The sequence below is a fragment of the Sitophilus oryzae genome, unplaced genomic scaffold (genome assembly GCF_002938485.1).
Source record: "Sitophilus oryzae breed Bouriz unplaced genomic scaffold, Soryzae_2.0 scaffold_682_pilon_pilon, whole genome shotgun sequence".
NCBI classification, from domain to species: domain Eukaryota; kingdom Metazoa; phylum Arthropoda; class Insecta; order Coleoptera; family Curculionidae; genus Sitophilus; species Sitophilus oryzae.
In genome coordinates, this window is record NW_022147287.1 from 3,257,437 (window position 1) to 3,278,806 (window position 21,370).

Consider the following 21,370-nt stretch of genomic DNA (forward strand, 5'->3'; position numbering starts at 1 on the left):
ATTTTTAGGAAATAAATGCTTGGAAATGACGATCGATGACATTTCTCATATAAAATGACAGCGATCTTCATTTGATAGCCATCGCTGACGCCGTTTTTATTCGATCATATGCATACGGTACTATATGGGCAAGCTATATGGGTACCAGTACTATCAATAAAACCACAGATTGTATTAGTATACAGTATAAAATAAAAACGCAAAAACTGTTTAATAATAGGTTTTATTAAAAAAAAATCAAAAGTAGAAATACAATATTACATACAAAATCCTTCATCCTCATTATTTTCAATATCATGGGAATCTAAAACATTCAATAACATATGTTTTGGTATTTCACTGCCTCTAATTTGAATATTATAGCACACCAATTCCATTTTATTCAAACTTTGTCTCAAAGTATAGACTTTCCTTGAAATTTCCTTGTTTCCTGCATGGATCAATCCTGAAATATGTTTAATTTTATATAAAATATAGTAGGTAACTGTTTACAATCAATATCTCACCTAGAAATCCTGTATTTATCGATTTTACAAAATTGCAAATCTTGAAACACTCACTGATATTTCCTATTCCTAAGTTATTAATGCATTTTCTCATTAGTTCCCCTGTAAAATCTGCTATTCCCAAAACAAAATCACACTGACTAAACAACAAACTGTAACTTGCTTCTGTATCATCGGTATACTGGAAATTTCCATTAATTATCTTCCAATTATCAAAACATTCATTTTTTGTGAACTGATAAAAACATAAAGCTTCTATAAACTCTTGCAAGCCACTGGTAAAAGCTCGGTGATATAAGTAAGGATCGTGGCTCCTTAATTCTAAAGCAATAGCTTTAAAATTGTTTTGGCATAAGCTTTTAAGTCTTGAATCTGCCTCCTCTAAAATAGCAATCTTCTTTGCTTCACTACATGAAGAAAAATTAGTAAACACAAAAAGGTAACGGCCTAAAACATTAGTACTCACAAATCTACCTGTGTACTGTGCAATAAAAAAATTATTCTCTTTGACTCAATTGTTATATCTCTATTTAGTTTCACAATTCTTTCATAACGGTCATGTTTATCATCCAGTTCAAAAGAAAACGATCTAAAAGCTTGGATTACTGGGCTGTCTTCATCTAAAGAACATAAAGCTTCTTTGGCTTGTTCTCCTACATAAGTTTTGTTCTTTCGTGGCTTGTTTCTAGCTAAAATTATAAAATATATTGAGGAAACCGAATTTAACCATTATTTTTATTTAAAATTATCCTAAATTTCCTATTTCTACCTTTATTTCTAGACATTGTTTAATAATTCTTAACCTCAAAAAAAAATCAAAACTCTTTTGACAGATGAAGAGATGCTAAATGCTGGTTCAGAACATTTATGTATTTTTTAAATTAAATATTATTTTATACTATATTATGATAATTGTGATAAATGATTAATAAGACATGAAGATAAACTCACATATTAACTAACAAAAATGTAATTTGTAAGTAAGTTATTGTAGAAAGTAAAATAAAATAGTTCAAAAAGTGATCGCTTGTAAAAGGGCCTTAACACAGATCATATGGTATGGAAGGTCATTGTTGACTAATGAGATGTCAGTTTAATATAAAAAATAATATTTGTTCAAATTCCAAATAAAATAAATAAATTATAGGGGAAAACCCGTAAATAATGCTTTTTTATTGTGAGGTAAGTCTTCAATTTTATATTCCCTACAAGATTGCATAATTTAAAAGTCTTATTTCCAGTTGTTTGCGATGAAATTGAGTAATTTCTAAGTGGAGGTCATTTCAAACTATTTCTATATTTATCAAAACTGGGGAAATAAAAGGAGTATGGTTATCATGGAGGGCTACTTTTCCCAAAATCAGATCGGAGAACTATCCATGACTATAGATCGTCTTCATTTAAGTTATCTTAATATGGAAGAGAGCCCAGAGAAACTTGATCATAGAGCTAAATTGGAAGGTATATACAATTACAATTATTATTAATAGAACAATAAGAAATAGCGATTGCCCGACGTTTTTAGATGCAATTGTGGAGTTTTTGAGTGCAGTAGGACACAACCAGAAGTTCTTATTGAGAGAAACAGAGGAAGTTCTTTATCGTTCAGCTGCGCACAAGAAGGGGTTCAGTGGTTACAAAGCAGCAACAGGTTGGAACGCCTTACAGGTCTACGCCGGGAATTTGCTGGTACAACCGTGGAGACGAGAGTACCGACAGATAAAAGTAAGACAGAGGTAGCTTTAAATTGAACTGTATTAGTTTACTTATTTACTTAGACATACTGTGGGTTCTATAAACATCAAATTGAAGCCAATCTTCTGGGAGCTGAGAGAATGTTTGAGTCAATGGGTTACAGACACATAGGAAATGGAATTCTAGCTTTGGAAGGTCCGGTGTGTCCGGATGAAGTAGCTAATGTGTCACGGGATTGTTTGGTTGCATATGTAGAATGTCAGGTATGGTAAATATTTATTTATTTAACGAAATAAGAAATAAAGAATGTAAATTATAGATTCTGAAACACATTTGGGAAGAAGTATCAATACTGGCTAATATTAGTTGGTTGGATATATTAGAGTATCGCAGGAGTTACTCAGGGAATCCAGATCAGTGTATAAGGAATTTGAAATATAGGTTTCGACCAGAGACTGTGAAAGAACAGGATGTTTTCCATCCCACTTCACCAAGTACACAGTTGGGTATTCCACCTGCCTACAATTATGTGAATTCACCTACTCATCATAGGCATACTGTACCAGTACAGCAAGGTAAATATTTACGTTTGTAATTTGTTTATTTATGTGAAAATATATTTTTTTTTAATATATATATATATATGACTTTTAAGAAACATTTAGCTCAAAGTATTTATTTTTTTATTTTATATTTTATAAAAAGTTTAAAGAAGTAATAAAAAAGTAAAGCACTCTAATGGACAAAGAAGCATTTTTGTATAAAGGTAAATTATGTGCAATTAACATTATTTTTTTAATTTTTTTTTCTAATTTATTATTTTAAATTTTGATTCAGAAATTACCTAGTTGTTCTATGTTCACGGATTATTGGAACTCCCCATAGAGTTAAAAATTAGAACTCCTTGTCAGGGTTCGGAAGTAGTTAATTAAGACGTAATTTACCTTATTAACTACGTGTAGTTTTTCTTCAAAAACTACGTCTTTTCACCTTCATTAACTATATGAAAACTACGTTAATAAACTACGTATTGATATTATAAATAATTTTCCTTTGTATGAAGTGTAATAGAGATAATATGATGTAAATATTATATTTAAAGCCATATTTCTTCTGTTTTCTTAAATACATTATGTGTTTTTAAAGCTTCAACTTATTATAACCTCACCTCAAACCTTTGATATTTGAAAGTTACATACATAGGTTACATAAACTACACCCTCTACATAAACTACATTAACTACATGTAATGTAGTTTTTAAAAGTAACATGTAGTTTTCTGAACCCTGCTCACTGCACATTTTATAAGTCTGTTTTGGTGAAATAAATTTTACAAAAAAACTTTTGTAGAAAAATTTTGTACAAAATTTCCGATGCACGTGATCAACTTTGAGTGACAAGCGATGGCGACAGCGCTGCCAGATTGTGATGGATTTATGAGATGATTTTAATGTAAAATTGGGAAATAATATATTTTTATCATATCATTTTTTGACAATTTTTACGTCTTATTTTTATAATATATTTTTATTTTAACAGTAGTCACTAACACTCACAGTAGAAATATTTAAATTTAAAACAGCAGCTACTTGCTACAAATCGAAATAAGTAGAAATAACTTTGAAAGTGGTATAATGGTGCTTACCAATCAAACTTACTTCTCTGGCTGCAATCAAGGACCTTTATTGTCACGTTCTCGTTCAAAATAGTTTATCAGGAAAGCTACAAGCTCTTTGCTTCGACTGTTTAAATGCTTCGGCATATTTTCAACACACAATTTCAAGAAATGCAATACAAAAAATCAAATAGATCTTAAAAGAACTGTTTGTGCTTAAAAGTACAATTTTTTAAAAAAAACTATGAAAATCGGCAAAAAACGAGAAATAATAACAAGATAATAACTGACATTATGATAATTGTCAAATAATGCACGACAACGTTGCTGCTCGGGGCGCAATATGGCCAACATGGCGATAATAAAAATCGCTTTAAACTAATTTTTGCAGCTTAAAGGCGGGCGGCCACTGCGAGCGAAACTAAACTAAGCGAAGATAAGATTTGTAAAAATCAGCTTCCATACTTTTTAATGCGTCAGCGGCTACTTGACCGAAACAAACGGAAATATATGAACGAAGATTCGAATCGTAGTTTAGTTTCGCTCGTTTTAGTTCGTGACAGGTTCCAGCGAATTTTTCGCAGCGATTAGTTCTATGATAGCAGAGATACAATACGAAAACTTAGCTGACTACTGAGCGAAAGTCGTTCCCGCCTTTAAGGCGAGCGGCCACTGCGAGCGAAACTAAACTAAGCCAAGAATATAGAAAGAAACGGTAACTAAACGAAAATAAGTTTCATCGGTCACTGGGAACGATTTTCGCTTAGTAGTCAGCTAAGTTAGCTGCGTTTTCGTATTGTGTCTCTGCTATCATAGAACTAATCGCTGCGAAAAGTTTGCTAGAACCTGTCACGAACTAAAACGAGCGAAACTTAAGCTACGATTTGAATCTTCGTTGACATATTTTCGTTTAGTTTCGCTCAAGTGGCCGCTGGTGCATTTAAAACTATGGGAGCTGATTTTTAAAAATATTATCTTCGCTTGGCTTAGTTCAGTTTGGCTCGCAGAGGAATTTTATCTAAATAAAATATCTCTTACAATAATTTGCTCCATAAAGTAAAATGAAGAGCTGCTCGGTATCTTAAATTATACAACAAATTTTATACATTTTTGCCAAAATTTAATTTAGTCAGGTTTATAGGCTTTAGTGTTAATTTGGACATGATTGATGACGTGCATCGGACAATGTTGTGCGATTACCGTAGTAGTTGTGTGTTCACGGAATATTGGGACACCCTGTATACAGAATTATGGTTTCTCGAAAGCAGTCAAATACTCGTATCTATTCTGTTATTCATTATGTATAGGTATCTCCCCAAATTCGGTGATATTCTTTAATAATCGCTTTGTCGAAAAAATTAAGCTCTGCCTGTTTTGCATTAAGATCTGTTTCTAAGGAGCTTAACTTGTCAGTGGCTAGAACTGTTTATTATGCACTTTTTGAGTCGCACCTCATATATGCGCCCTACCATTCTGGGATGCGTGTTGTGCGACTCAATTTGACCGCATTTTCAAGCTCCAGAAGAGAGCTCTTCGATATTCACTGGGACTTAACAGCAGAACTCATTGCCCGGACTTTTTTAAAAAATTAAAAATATTAACTCTTCCTTCCTTATTTATATTTGAATCCGTTTGCCTAATACGTAAGCATGTATCAGCTTCTCAAGAAAGGCCATCTCACACTTATCCACTCAGGAACGCGGAGCAACATCTTTATCTACATACCCCACGCTCAGAGTTAGTTAAAAGTTCAATATTATACAACTCGAAAAAAATGCACAATCACCTGCCATTTGAAATCAAATCCATAACATAATTTTGTTCATTTCGCAAAGCATTGGAATATTATTTACTGGACAAGGTTTCCTACGCCGTAAATGACTTATATTTTGATAATCGAATTTGATCTTGTAAACACTGGTCTAGTGTTTGCTATTAGTATATTTACCAATGACATCGAAATAAATTTATTTAGAGTTCATTGATATTTATTATAAACTTACTAAATATTTTTGAATTTTATTTTTATTTTTTTATTCTTTGACATTGTAAACATTTATAAATGTTTATTTTAAACAATAAGACTGACAATGTAATTTGTATAATGTTTTGTATTCTTTTTGTTTGTTTGTTTACTTACCTTTGTCTAAAAATTGTAAAATTTTTTGACAATAAAGGCATTTATTTATTTATTGTGAAACAGCGTTACCAATAAGTGGAAATATTCTCCAAAACAAGGAATTTTTTTAATTAATTTTTATCATTGTTTTAGTACCACTCTGCTGTCCAGCGGCGTACGTACCTTATGGTTACGTCCCCTGCTCCGCACACATCCCCATCGTAAACCAACCGGTCCACCAACCCATGGTGCCCAACGGGTACTTTTACGGTAACACGGTACCGCCCATGGCACCCATGTACTCGGTACCCACTGGTCAGTTGATCGAACTGGATGGTAGAAACGAATTTGACACGGTAGATGGCGCTAGCGGCTGGAAAAACAGGCGGTCCAGAACGAATTCCGCCGTCACTGTGGAACCGGACGTGTTAAGGAACGGGGACATGGTCAAGAACGGGTTTGAACATGTTTCTGAGGATAAACATGCCGCGGGGAATGATTGGGATTATGTGTATAGGGATTTAGAGAAACAAGGGTAAGTGACAGGTTATAAAATGTGTCATATTCTATGTCATTTTGACCTCAGATTAAATATACACTATTTTTACTACTGTTTTTTTTGGAACTCAATGCCAGTTCTAATTAGACTATGTAATATCTGTCCAACGTGAGATAAAGGACTATTTCTATAGGTGATATCTAAAAATTGATACAAAAATAATTTACCTTGATATTAAAATGACAAACAAGAATTGTCACTGTCAAAATTCTATCATTGGACAAATACTGCCTTAGATCTTATAAACTTCGTGGATAAGTGAATTCGCTTCATTTTTGTTGAAGACACATCAACGACATTCGACTATGTGATTAATTATCTTTGTCTGACTTTGTCATTGACTGACCAGTCTTCTGTCATTCTTTTGTGTATATGTCATTTTTGCAAAATAAATTAAAGTTTTAGCCCGGAAAATATATAAAATAGTAAATATATAAAAAGGTAAATTACCTAATAATGTTAAAAGTGAATAAAAGTTAACATAAATATACAGGGTGGTCCGAACTATATTCCGGAAACTTCGGCAGCATATTCTGTAGATAAAAATAAGTCAAAAATGTCCTAAAATAGTTTAAAAAATCGCTACGAGTAATAGTTCTCGAGATATTTTGAATCGAAATTATCAATACCTGTCATAATTGACATAAATTAAACATGTTGACTAAATAGTTACTACACCGAAATCATAAATTTGAAATGTTTTTGTGCCAAAAGTTCAACAGAAACTGTTTTATCATCATTTTTTCGAAGAAAAATTTATAAAAAAAAATAATTATTTCAGTCACAAATAATTTATCTACCCAACACTTATTTTTTGGCAATAATGACACGTATTGACTATTTCCATTCTAAATATCTTGAAAACGGTTGCTCGCAGCAATTTTTACCAAGAGACATTTTTTACGTAGAAAATCACGGAAATGTATATTTTTTTACTCAGTAGTTTTATACAGGTACGGACGAAAAGTTATTCTCTTCAAAACAGTTAGAACACATGTAGGTGGCGCCCCCTACAAATAGGAGTCATATTGATATCAAAATCAAATTTCTCATGTTAAAAAACTCCTAGTCACCAATTTTCATCCAAATATTTACGTTACTTCAAAAATTATTTGCAAAAAAACGAAATGAAAATGAAACTTCGGCACCCTGTATCTCCGAAACTAAGCATTTTTGGACATACATTTATACGAACTTTTTTACTTATTTTTCTCTGCAGAATATGCTGCCGAAGTTTCCGGAATAAAATTCGGACCACCCTGTATATTCTAAACCAAATAAACCAAACATTTTAAAAATGATTTTGAGTTATTTTTTTATAGTTATAGTAAAGACTTAGGTGAGAGAGGTGATGTTCTTGCTAATGCTACTGATAAGCAAAGAAAATACACTAGAGAGCCCAGGAAAATGAAAATAACAAACTTGGACGAAGCCATGAACAATCTAGCGATCGCTGACCGACCTTTGAAGATCACAGAAGCTTTGGAGAAGATGGAACAGAAGTCTGTTGAAAGTGAGTAATTTAAATCATACAATCGAAAAAAATGGTGCCATACTGGTCTTTGAAATAACAATTAATGATATTTTCTATTTAAAAGTTTGTTTTGCTTATTTTAGAAGTTACTACACCCAGAGAAAGAAGACACTCGCATGGCAGTTTCTACGAAAACGTGTCGTCTAGTGAAACTGCTACAAAACCTTCGAATTTAAAACCAACGCAAAGTAGTTCTGTCCAGTCTAAAACTCTTCCAAAAGAAAAGCCGGAAAAACACAATCCAATCATAGCTAATGCAGCCGAAAGTACCATTGTAAAAGAGAAACGTAAGTATAGTGATTTAATTGTTATTTTGAGTCATACAGGTTGTTTCAAAAACTCGTGCCATCTCTCGTAGAGAGATTTCTCACATAAAAATAAGATTTATTTTTCGTATCAACATAGGTCCGATTCTGCTTTTGTTTCTTAGCTACAGGGTGTTAAAGTTTTAATTTTTTCGATTTATTATAATTTTCTTCCAAGTACTTTTAGCGTTTCGAATGAAATTTTAAGAGTAAAAGTTACTATAAATGCGACATATTCTAAAGCTAAAAACGTGTCGACATATTCAACAGGGACGTGAATATGGGCTCACTGAAATATTTTTCTAAAAAAAAGCATGTACGCCACTGACTTTTTTTTGTTAACGAAATAGTTTTAGCAGTTTAATGCCGATTAAAAGTTGTCTCTTGATATTTTGTCAATATCGGCCTCCTTGATGGGATAAATGCAATTTTATTAATTTTCCTGGATTCAAATCTAATAGCAACCTTTAAAAAGTTATAATATCATTAATTTGCGAGAGTTTTAAATAAGTACTCATTGATTCTTCATCAAAAATATGAAAAAAAAGTTCCTGTAAACATGGGTATGGAAATGCATAGTTTTAGAGTTACAGGATGTTAAAATTTTTAAAATTAGGTTTTTGTAATTATCTTAAAAGTACCATTATTTTTTATTTAAAATTGCTTTATGTTGGACTAATAGGAATAATACCTAATAGTAATAATATTTAATAATAAATTAGGTAAAATATATAATTTCTTAATTGTATTTGTATTTTAATTTTATTAATTGTGATTAATAAAATTGCGTTTATCTCATCAAGAGGATCGAATTCGACAAAATATCGAGAGATAACTTTTAATTGACATTAAACGGGCTTCACAATAAAATTCTGATATTAAAATAAAAAAAAGTCAGTGGCGCACATGTTTTTTTAATATTCCCATATGCACGTCCCTGGTGAACCTGTCGACACTTTTTTAGCATTAAAATATGTAGCACTGATGGTAACGTTTACCTGCCAAATTTCATTTGAATCTCTAAAAGCACTTGGAAAAAAATGATAATACATCGAAAAAAATGAAGACTTCAACCTCTTGTAGCTTTCTTTACTTTTCTTAAAATCTATTATGAAATAAACAATAAATAATAAAAAATAATCTTAGAAACGTGTAACTAACTTGCATAAATTCAAGTTTTTCAATAAATGGTTTAAGCCATGTCAAACAAATATGAGAAAAGTGTTTCAGTGACATAGAGCTCTCATTTTTAATACACTATAAAATATAGTCTGTCCAATGGGAGACTCCCTGACAGTGAGAGTTATCTGTCATTCACAGACAACTCTCTTTAGAGAGACTATATGCGTGGTGCATTCTTCGCCGGTGCTGCCACCACCGGTTTAAATCGCGATTAAACGAAAAAATTAGTATATAATTATTCTAAAAGTGTAAGAAGGTATAATTTGTGGAAATTCTAAATAAAAATATAAAAAGGCAAATATTTTGATATCTTCAGAAGGTTTAACTTGCATTATAATTTACTATTCCAGTTAAAAAAATTTTTTAGATGAGTTCAACTACGGTAACGTGCATAATTTTATCACCGGTTTTGCTAGTAGTGGGGCATAATTGGAGCTATTTAGGCTATAACGACATTTTTTAAAGGTAGATAATTATAATTTTAGAAGATGTACATAAAACATTTAATCACTAGATGATTAAAAAAAGTATACCATTAATATTGCAAATTATATTTCATCCTCTTATAGTATATGTCTGTCTATTTAATTTTTTGATTATGTAACGAGCACTTTGTTTACTAAAGCTGTGTACACACTTAGCGAACGCATACGGCCGCATGGCTTAGAATGAATGAATTCGGGAAATGTGTACGTAGCAACGAACGCATACGTTCGCGTGCGGTTGCGTTCACGGACTTAGCGGTACTTCAAAGGGAATACTACCGCACGCAAACAGATGTATGATGCGTTTACTAAGTGTGTACGTAACAGCGAACAGCGAAAAAGTACTTCAAACAAAATCACCGCATGTGTGCGTAGAACGTATGCGTTCGCTAAGTGTGTACGCGGCTTAACTTGTTTCGTCGAACTCATAGAGGTCGAACTGCTTGAATCCATTTTTGCTATTGATCAAATCGGTGTAAGAAATTATGAAGCTATAAAATATTGTTTCGGGAGAGTTGTATATCCGGGAAAGTTGAGTTATTGAATGTTATTGCACCCAACAACGCCCTAATTACGCTCTCCTTGACGCGTTAACATTTTTTTGGGCAGTTTTATTAACATTTGAAATTGTCACAATACAACAAGACGCCTAGTTCGAATTCTTTTTCGCTTATTTTTTACTACCGGAAACAGCGTTACATCACACAAACCTCGTACGTGAATGTTTTATTGTCTCAATAACTGCACTAGCGAAAAACTAAAATACTTAAATATTAAGACAAAACCCCAATTTCAATATTATTTTAATGCGATCGACATGACGGCGGCGTGAACTATTGATAATTTCTGATTTCTGCCGTAGAGTGCGCTGCGGTCGGAATTTGTTGAAGTCAACTGAAATGCACCAAGCCTGAAAATGAACCCAAATACTGTATTTTGGGTTCTTTTGTGACCTTTTTTTTTCAATATTCAGTCTCTTTATTCTTGTTTATAGCCTCGGTTCCTAAATGGGAATGCAAATCTTGCACGTACCTGAACAACATGTCCAAAGACATCTGCGAAATATGCAGCAAAAGTCGCAAAATCTCCCAAGATAAACCTATCGAAGTGGGCGGTGCCGAATGCTCGAAATGCACTCTGGTGAATCCCAAAAGCGCTAAAATTTGTCAAGCTTGCGGCTGCAGCCTCAAGGACTCCCCCACGTACATTTGAGTCATGTGCAACAGACTGAAACCGCAAAATTTCTACAGGAAAAAGCACAAGAGTTGTTAGAGTGGTAAGAGACTATATACAGGGTGGTCCGAACTGTATTCCGGAAACTTCGGCAACATATTCTGCAAATAAAAATAAGTAAAAAAGTTCGTATAAATGTATGATCTAAATTGCTTAGTTTAGGAGATACAGGGTTTACAAATTTCATTTTTATTTTTATTTTTTCCAATTAATTTCTGAAATAACGTCAATATTTGGATGAAAATTGGTGGCTGGGAGTTTTTTGACATGAGAAATTTGATTTTGATGTCAATATGACTCCTATTTATAGGGGGCGCCACCTACATGTGTTTTATCTGTTTTGAAGGGAAATAACTTTTCATAAAACTACTGAGTGAAAAAATATACTCCTCCGTAATTTGTTACGTAAAAAATGTCTCTGGTAATTTGGAATGGAAATAGTCAATACATGTCATTATTGACTAAAAATAAACATGTTGATTAGATAGTTATTTGATTGAACTGATAAATTTTGGAACTTTTGTTTTTTTAAATTAATCATAATTTTTTTTTTTTGAAAAATGATGATAAAACAGTTTCTATTGAACTTTTGGCACAAAAACATGTCAAATTTATGATTTTAGTCTAATAACTATTTAGTCAACAAGTTTAATTTATGTCAATGATGGCATGTATTGATAATTTCGATTTTAAATATCTCGGGAACCATTACCTGTAGCGATTTTTACCAAGAGACCATTTTTTACGTAAAAAACTTCGTAAATGTATATTTTTTTACTCACTAGTTTTATACAGGTACAGACGAAAAGTTATTACTCTTCAAACTAGTTAAAAATTATATAGGTGACGCCCTCTAGAAGTAGGAGTCATATTGACATCAAAATCAAATTTCTCATGTCAAAAAACTCCCAGCCGCCAATTTTCATCCAAATATTAACGTTACTTCAGAGATTATTTGGAAAAAATCGAAATAAAATTGAAACTTCTATACCCTGTATCTCCGAAATTAAGCATTTTAGCACATACATTTATACGAACTTTTTTACTTATTTTTATCGCAAGATACGCTGCCGAAGTTTCCGGGATACAGTTCGGACCACCCTGTATATAGTATAAGCAAGCATTGCTGAATTGTTGATATAGTACAGGGTGTTGGTGTATGTTTTAGCCTATAGCTATCTCCGTAAATATTGGTTTTAAGATGAAGTTTAATTATGAAAATTTTTATTGGTTAAAATATACGGGATAACCTTGTATAGTACAAGGTGTCCCATTTTCATGAGTCATATGGAGTTTTTCGTTTATGAGTATAAAGATGCTGTTACATAAACGAAATAACAATAAAGATGCAGGATGTCGAAAAATACGACATTTTCAAATTCACCCTGTATTTTAGGAACAAAGCTGTGCATAGCATGTTTAATTTCATAAAAAAATGAGCACAATAATGTGAGAACCGCATCTTTGTACCTCTACTTATAAGCTAGAAACCCTGTAAAACACACGAAAATGGGACACCCTGTACAGTTTATTTTTAAGTTGTTTAAATTTTAAGTTAAATTTTTTTTTCTACAAAATGCTATTAAAAAATGAAATTAAAATCATGTTTATAAATATTTTTTTCTTTAGGTATTATTTGAGTTAATATAAAGCCAACTTATACTCTGAAAGACTAATTAATAATAATAAATTATAATTATCTTTGTTCTTTATTCTAGTCTATGTATTATTCTGTATAAATGTATTTTAAATTGTTAGCATATGTTTGAAATTTTGTTCTTTGTATTATTAGTGCTGATTTTGTTCTTATGTACTGATTAATAATAAATACTGTGTAAAATATTAATTTAAAATAAAGCTTTAAAGTACCTAAATATGGAGTTTATTTTAAAAGGTATTTTGTAACAACTTAACAAAACAGAAAAAAGTAAAATATTGACAGAAAAAAATCTATGAAGTTTTACTTAAATAAGTAAAAAATATAGTTGACCTTTTGAAGAAGCTTGGATTTGATATGTACCGGGTGTCCCACTAAGAATAGCTCTCGGCTGTATCTCGGAAAGTATTAGCCGTAGGGCCTACGGAAAAAAATATTTATACTAAAAGAGCTGTGAGAAACTACTGGAAATTATTTTTAAGTATGTAGAACGACCGCTAGGGGGCGCAACTGCAACAAAAAATAAGAAAATGGAGTTTTTACCCAATCTTGCCTAGATAAGGTGAACTATGAGTAATAGCTTCATAATCTTCAGTAAATTTTGAATATTTTTTGTTAGAGCCATTTTCCCCTTTCTACCAAAATAAAGTGGTGGGAGGTTAGATCTATTTTTATTTAAATATTAATAACTCTGGACTGGATGATAGGAATCCAACAAGCGAGGGCTCGTTTAAAAGAGCGTTTCTTACTCTATATTGTACCATATAAACAATAATAATAAGCTTTTGAACGTAGACGGTAGAGGGCGTTGTTTTACAATTTAACAAACATTGCGCGTTTTTTCAAAAAAATTAAATGCAATAGTATGTAATTTTAGCTGATAGTAAAGAGTAATAAAAACTTAAAAAGTCAGCAAAAACCGCATCTTGATATCTTCTTTCAAAATTATAATAAATACCAAAAAAATCCATAATTATACCTTATTTTTATAACACGGTATCAGTAGCCCTCTTAATTATGCCCATTCTAACAAAAAATAAGATAGAAACAGTTAGTTTATTTTACAATCGACGAAATACCAGAATACCATAATACCAGAGGTATTAATATCTAATAATTAAGATATTATAAACAGTTAATAAGAAACGACGTCTCAGTGAAGTCATGGTAGGTTTTGGAAAAAAGTTGCTTTTGACGTAATAGTATAAATGTCAAATTGTTATTAGATCAACATTTTGATAGTCTTATCAGCGTTTTTTATCTTTTGATTGCCTTTCCAAAATGCCAACGACTTTAACTATTTCAAATAATAAAGGCATAATGTAACACAGAATTATTATATAGCGCCCCTCTTGGACCGGACCGATCGGACGAGTCCATTATCAAGAGAGCGAGGGAGTTTATTAATAAAAGTGTTTGTTAAATTCTTCGAGTTTTGTCACAAAATTTATGGTTCAACACCCCACAAAATAAATGTCACGGAACCCCGTCACAAATTGGAGCCCCACGTTGGGCGCCAATTTGTGACGGGGTTCTGTTACATTTATTTTGTGGTGTGTCGAACCATAAATTCTTCGAGTTTTGTCACAAAATTTATGGTTCGACACCCCACAAAATAAATGTAACGGAACCCCGTCACAATAATAAATATTTTTTTCCGCAGCCCCTACGGCTAATACATTCCGAGATACAGCCGAGAGCTATTTTAAGTGGGACACCCTGTATACAGGGTATTTCCTAAACAGTGTGGATTCATTTTAGTTGGTAACACTTGAAATCATTTTATGAAAAAATCCATATAAACAAATGCGGAAAAAACGTCAAAACTCTTTTACACAATACAATAGTGATTATTTTGAATAACTTGTTTTCTTATTACTTTTTAAATAATTCCACATAAAAGAAAAAATTTATAAAAAAAACAGCATTATCAAAATAAAACATTTTAGTATTTTCAATTGGTTACCCATTTATTTATACTCCCTGTATATATTATAATTGTATTTTTGGCAGTTATTTACTAATATTTATTAAATAAATTTTGAAATTATTACTGAATTGAGTTAATAGGTTTTTAATTTAGTAAATACAAACCATAATTCAAATCATGAAATATATATGGGACAAATGAACTACTTTTAAATATTGGAGGTAAAATACGGCATAAGTCAGTAATTTCTTAAGACAGTGTGTTTTGCGATAAAACATATAATAATGTTACAATAAAAAGTAACATTCTCATCAAATAATTATTAACTTTTAAATGAAGAAAACAGGAAATATGTATTTACATACTTCTTGACAAGATGGTGAAGGAAAATTAATAAACCATTAATTCTTAGAGCACGGAAAACCTAAGTGATTTTTAGCCGACCATACCAATAGGTATGGTAGGCTAAAATCGACAAAAAAAAAGTTTTTTAATTTCACTCAAAATGAGTTATTTGGGTCATAAATGACCTAAATACAAAATATTTTAATGGTGTCTGTCTGTCTGTCTGTCTGTCCGTCTGTAACCACAGTTAGCCTGGGCCAAGAGGTCAAGAAAAAAAATATATAAACTTTGAGTACTTTATTTTTTAAATGCCGATACCACTGTGTACCAAGGGCATACTTGCTGAAGGCTATCCATAAAAAATGTTCTGAAGATTTTGAATTTGCCTAAATAATGCAATAAACGTTAAAGACTGATGTGTTTATTTGTACTTATTTATATAGTGGTCTTGAGTGTATATAAAAATATCTCTTCAAGATCCTCGAACGTTCAGCTGGCTAGCAGACATCATTTATGTTAGTTTGTTCAGAAACATCACAAACTGTATATTCTCTAGTAGAGATTTAAAGCCTTTTTAATTAAATACCCTATGATCGAGAAAAAACGGCGTCAGCGTGGCTATGATATGAAGATCGCTGTCAATTTATATTGAAAATGTCATCAATCGTCGTTTCCCAGCCAACTGGACACCGTTTTTTTTTCGATCATACGGTATTTAATACAATATATTATATGGTTATATTCTATTACATCTGTATCATTTAATTTAAATAAATATTTACCTTTCGATTATTTATTGTCTCATTAATCCCCAGATTACCCTTTCTTATTATTAATATTTTAATTCCAAATTATTAAGTAATCTATATATAAAAATAACCCAACCAATTTAAAAAACCAAATTAAGTAATTTATATATAAAACAATAGGTACTATGTTTGATAAGAATATTTTTTTGTCTTTTAATGGTAACATATCTTTTTGGATTTAAATATTTCAAGACTCAAGACCAGTAAAAATGTACATATAGTAAACTAAATTTATTTTATAATTGTCTAAAGTGGTGCCCGTACTGATAAATAGTGGTAGAAATTGAGCAAATTGATGCTGCGAATTTTCATTCGGCAAAATGTGCTATCTCTAGCGATTTGACCTCGTTGGCAAACTTTAACCCTTAATAACTTTTTTTCTAAGAAAAAAATATCTACATTTTTTTCGGCCATTCGATAGAGAATTAAAAGCTCTATCTCTATGCAAAATTGCAGCTCTATCGGAGATACTTTAATTTTTAGGTCAAAATTTAGCAAAGGGGTTAGCCTTAGATTTTCTAGAGCCGAAAAATTAAAGTATCTCCGATAGAGCTGCAATTTTGCATAGAGATAGAGCTTTTAATTCTCTATCGAATGACCGAAAAAAATGTAGGTATTTTTTTCTTAGTTTTTGAGATATTTACGTTTTTCAAAAAAAATCTAACTCTTCGAGCTCGTTGGTCAAGTATTTTAATTAATTTATTTTATTTATTAGTTTTTAAAAATGCATTTTTAAAAACAAACCTTCACCATTTTGTCAAGAAGATCAGAATTATTTTTGACTGTAAATTTGTTGGATTGGTTGGCATCACTTTATACCATTTGAAATTAAATATTGTGTACAGGGTGTCCCATTTTCGTGTGTTTTATGGGGACAACTGAATTTACTTTGATTTTCGAAGGACTATATATCGTTTATGTATTTCAGGCTTTGCAAATTCTTTTAATTATTTAAGCTTAATATTTTTTGATATACCTAGGTTGGAAAATAAAATACATTTGTACATATAATAAATTTATTCATGACAATAAGTATAATCGTAGTGGGTATATATTACAGCTTTACAAATACAACGTGCAGTAGTATTAACATATCATCGAATATTCTTCGGAGATCGGAATAGGCCTATGGTTGGTTCGCTGCTCAAGTGGGCTGTGGAACTCTGGAGCAATCTGAAACAAAGAATAAAAATATGAAATTGAACCGGTTGTGTTAACACTGCAAATAATCAATAAATAAAATTTAGATAATTTTAAATTCCGTAATTTTTTACAACTAGAATTAACTAAAATATATATTTTGAAGAGATACTAGTTTTAAAAATATATTATAATAGGATTGGCTCCCAAAATAATAGAAACCTACAAAAATATCAGAGCAATGTTTGAGATTTTGCAACTCCATACTATTTGTGGAGTCAGTTCTTACACATTTGCCGCAGATCTAAAGTTGATAATGATTATATTGGCCCTTCAATCTTCATCATCATGCCATCCATGTGCCTGGTGTGATGTTAACTCAAAAAATTTACAGTCAAGGGGAGAACTATCTAAGAACTAAGATCCATAAAAGATATTTCCAAATGGAGTACATTATGGAACGAGGAGACAGGTGGAAATTTAAAAGAAACAAAAAACTACAGTAAGTGTACTGCTAAGTTTACTTTATTGACTTTTTTAATAGTTATTTTTTGCAAATTTTAATTAAAATTTTTAGAGAATTGTGTCAACATTCCTTTAATAACTGACGATCTTCCAATTATCAACTATATATTTATTTAGATAGGAGTTGTACAAAAAATATACGATTCTCTAAAAAAGAACTTTCCGGAAATTGCTGAAAGCTGGCTAAGAAGTTCTGGAATACAATTAGACCATTACAGCAGATTTAATGAAAATAATGCCAGACACTTGCTTAAAAAAGTTGACGTCCTTAAAGCACTAGATCCTGGTACTTACTTTGTAACAAAACTTTATTTTATTATTGTTATTTGGACACTAAGCCCTTTGCTTATTTTTTTTAGAGAACAAATACATAGAGGTATTTTGTGCCTTCAATGATGTGGTAGCCAGTTGTTTTGGAAAATATATTGATACCAATTACGAAGCCTATATACTAAAATTTTCCGACAAAATAAGAGATACGGAAATCAGTTTTACTCCAAAAATTCACGCTGTTGTTCACAATATAGTGGATTTTGTTAGTATTTCACAGAAAGCATTAGGCTTTTACTCTGAGCAAGCCTCAGAGCAGGTGCATCATTCCTTTAAATTGTTCTCAAAAATTTTTAATTCAAATCCGAGATCAAAAAACTATCAAAAAAATCTCCTTAGGAGTGTTGCTTCCTACAACAGTAACCATGTTTAAAATTTATTTATTTACTTATAGCTAGTACCTAATTGTTTTCTTCCTTTTTAGTCTAAATTCAGTGTGTGTTAAAGTTATTAATTGTACTTCCTTAATTGTTAGTTTGTAGTTTTACTAACGTAAATGTAGTTGTCTTGTTTACTAATACTTATAATCATAAAGTAAAATTTTATCACTAAAATATTAGAAAAAAAATATTTTTTGCTTTTTCCATTAGATTAAAGTCTATTTTTATTTACATTTGTTCAGAGACCCAACCTCCTGGATTTATAAACAGGGAGGGGGGCAGCAGTAAGCATACCTTTTGGTGATTATGGTCGTTATTTATTATTAACAAAACTTTTTGCGCGCTTTTTACTTTGATTGAAAAAGTTTGTTTTTTAAATTTGTGTAGAGACCCCAATTGTACGTCGGCGATTTTAATTTTCAAAATTTTTTGAAGCCAGTGGTATCGGCATTTAAAAATAAAGTACTCAAAGTTTATATATTTTTTTTCTTGACATCTTGGTCCAGGCTAACTGTGTAACACGATAATTCAAAATAAACCGCTAAACCGATTTTAACCAAATTTGGCACAAAAATACTGTGGCACCTGAGAATCTGACCATTAGTTTTTGGTGGGGGTGGGGGGTTGGTAAATGGGTATGGGAGGGGGTTAAAAATTGGAAAAATTCCTTTACTTTGAAGCTAAAAGAACTGCCTACCAACTTTGTATTAACATATTTTAGTATGGGCGGCTATACGTGCCTCCCGGCGCCATTTTTTTTATTTTTTTATCTTCTAACACTATTTCTGATTAGCCATCTTATTCGATAATCAAACAGCCTTAAAACCAATCAACTCAGTAATGACCAATGTGTAGTTAATCAAAAAATGCCTAGAGAAGCTGAAAAAAATTAGGCAAAGAAAATATAGTGTACCTACTGTCGGTGCCAAGGGCAGGGCCGCTTTATCCATTAGGCAAGATAGGCAGATGCCTAGGGCGGCAGGCTGATGAGAGGCGGCATTTTTTAATGAAAACTCCATTTAAAACATAGAAAAACGTAAAAAAATATTTCCGTTGGTACATATATCAACATTGCGCTGACTGATATATTGTGTTGTACAGGGTGGATCGAATTCGCCGCTCATCATTGGGATTTCGGAAACCGTAAGAGATACAGGATCGGTTAAATGGAAGCAAAGTTGCGCAATTTGATGCTCAATAAAATGTCGTATTGCATTTAGAAAAATTCCGAATACTTCCGAATATATTCGAAAAAAAACGGAATTTTCAATTTTGTTTTTTGTTGTTTCCTGGCTTTATTTGTTAAGATAACTTAAAATGGAAAACACATTTTCATGGCCACTTTTTTTGCTCTATAAGTCTGTGTGATTAAATATTGACTCTGACGTTTCGGCTTCTGGCGACCATCATCAACTTAATTTTTTTAAATACGGACCTGATTTTTTTTTCAATTTAATTAAATCCTTTCATCACTCTTAAAACACTATATATAGTCACTTTGATATTTGCCAACGTTTGGTACAGAAAATTCCATCACCAGAATATTGTATGAAAAAAATATAAAAAAAACAAAAATGCAATACGGCATTTTATTGAGCATCAAATTGCCCAACTTTGCCTCCATTTAGCCGATGTATCCTGTATCTGTATCACTTACGGTTTCCGAATCTCTTACGATTTCCGAAATCCCAATGATGAGCGTCGAATTCGAGCCACCCTGTACCGGGTGGGTCAAATTCGACGCTTTTAAATGGAAACACCCTTTTCTATAGGAGATAGACAAAAACTAATATCGGTGTCTGGAGCTCAATTTTTGTCAAAAATATGATGGTGAAAACCGCATATGGATATCTGTTACCGTTTTGAAGTTACGGGGTGTTTTTCAAAAATATGCATTTTTAACAAATCGCTGTAACATTTTTGCTATGGAAAATTTTGTACTTTTATGAAAACATTTCCAAAGCACCTTTTTACGTAGAATTTAATGGTTTAAGTATAATTTTTTTAAAATTAATAATTTAAGAATTATCAACAGAAAATTTGATTTTTTATATGGGACACCCTGTATATTTTTAATTTATTGAAAAGAATTTAAAATTAACTTTCCAAAAATATAACACACTTGATATTTTGTTATAATCCCCTTCGAAATACAGAATTATTAAAAGTTCGCCACTTTTAACTAGTAGGCTTTGGACCCCTTATTGATGATATGCCCTTAATGGAACTGGAAAATATATTTTTCCAGCAAGACGACTTTACCGCTTCTGAACGCTGAAGTTGTTAGCAAATTTTGCAGCCAATTTCAAGAATAATTCAATAGCTAACCAAGATCCCAGCCGTTGGCCGTCGAGGCCGCCCGACTTGGTGCTCATGGATCTAATCCTATGGATATATTTGCGGAAGAATAAAGGTGCCTTATTCTTCCGTATAATCGAGACAAGAATAAGAAATACTTAGTAGTTATGAGAGGGTATCTTTCACCTCCACTGAGTTAATGAGTTCCGCGAGAAATTTTCAAAAACTGCCCCGTCTGTCCATAAAAGAAGACCTGTAGCAAAATCTCTGTCGAACACCTGTAGCAAAATCTCATGTCTTGGTTTGCTATTTATTTTTATTGTTATTAGATATAGTTTAAATGTGTTGATGTTGGTTAAATATATTTTAAATTGTTATAAAATTCTGCATCTCTCATAGCAAATATTATTTTCGTTTTAATTGATGCTCACAGCTAGACTTTTTTTGCATTACAGCCTGTGCTGTTCAAAGCCTACTTATTTAAAGCGGGCGAATTTTTATATACTCTATATCTCGAAGAGGAATCGAGCAAAACATCAAGTGTGTTATATTTTTGGAAAGTTAATTTTAAATTATTTTCAATAAATTAAGAATATACAGGGTGTCCCATATGAAAAATCAAATTTTCTGTTGATAATTCTTAAATTATTAATTTTAAAAAAATTATACTTAAACCATTAAATTCTACGTAAAAAGGTGCTTTGGAAATGTTTTCATAAAAAT

The 21,370-nt window shown here is 31.5% G+C and overlaps 2 protein-coding genes across 2 annotated transcripts; one reads left to right on the forward strand and one right to left on the reverse strand.

Moving 5' to 3' along the window:
* Nucleotides 1-206: 206 nt before the first annotated feature.
* Nucleotides 207-1,347, reverse strand: LOC115888020 (translin-associated protein X). Its single transcript, XM_030907586.1, has 4 exons — nucleotides 1,276-1,347; nucleotides 973-1,195; nucleotides 507-913; nucleotides 207-445 (listed from the first exon to the last, which is right to left on the reverse strand). Exons 1-4 carry the CDS (start codon nucleotides 1,289-1,291, stop codon nucleotides 258-260), a joined length of 834 nt encoding a protein of 277 aa, XP_030763446.1. The 5' UTR covers nucleotides 1,292-1,347; the 3' UTR covers nucleotides 207-257.
* Nucleotides 1,348-1,445: 98 nt separating this feature from the next.
* LOC115888019 (protein tamozhennic) lies at nucleotides 1,446-11,350 on the forward strand. The gene is made up of 9 exons (XM_030907585.1): nucleotides 1,446-1,688; nucleotides 1,748-1,967; nucleotides 2,032-2,231; nucleotides 2,285-2,464; nucleotides 2,521-2,776; nucleotides 6,089-6,470; nucleotides 7,817-8,007; nucleotides 8,112-8,315; nucleotides 10,995-11,350. Exons 2-9 carry the CDS (start codon nucleotides 1,835-1,837, stop codon nucleotides 11,210-11,212), a joined length of 1,764 nt encoding a protein of 587 aa, XP_030763445.1. The 5' UTR covers nucleotides 1,446-1,688; nucleotides 1,748-1,834; the 3' UTR covers nucleotides 11,213-11,350.
* Nucleotides 11,351-21,370: the final 10,020 nt, after the last annotated feature.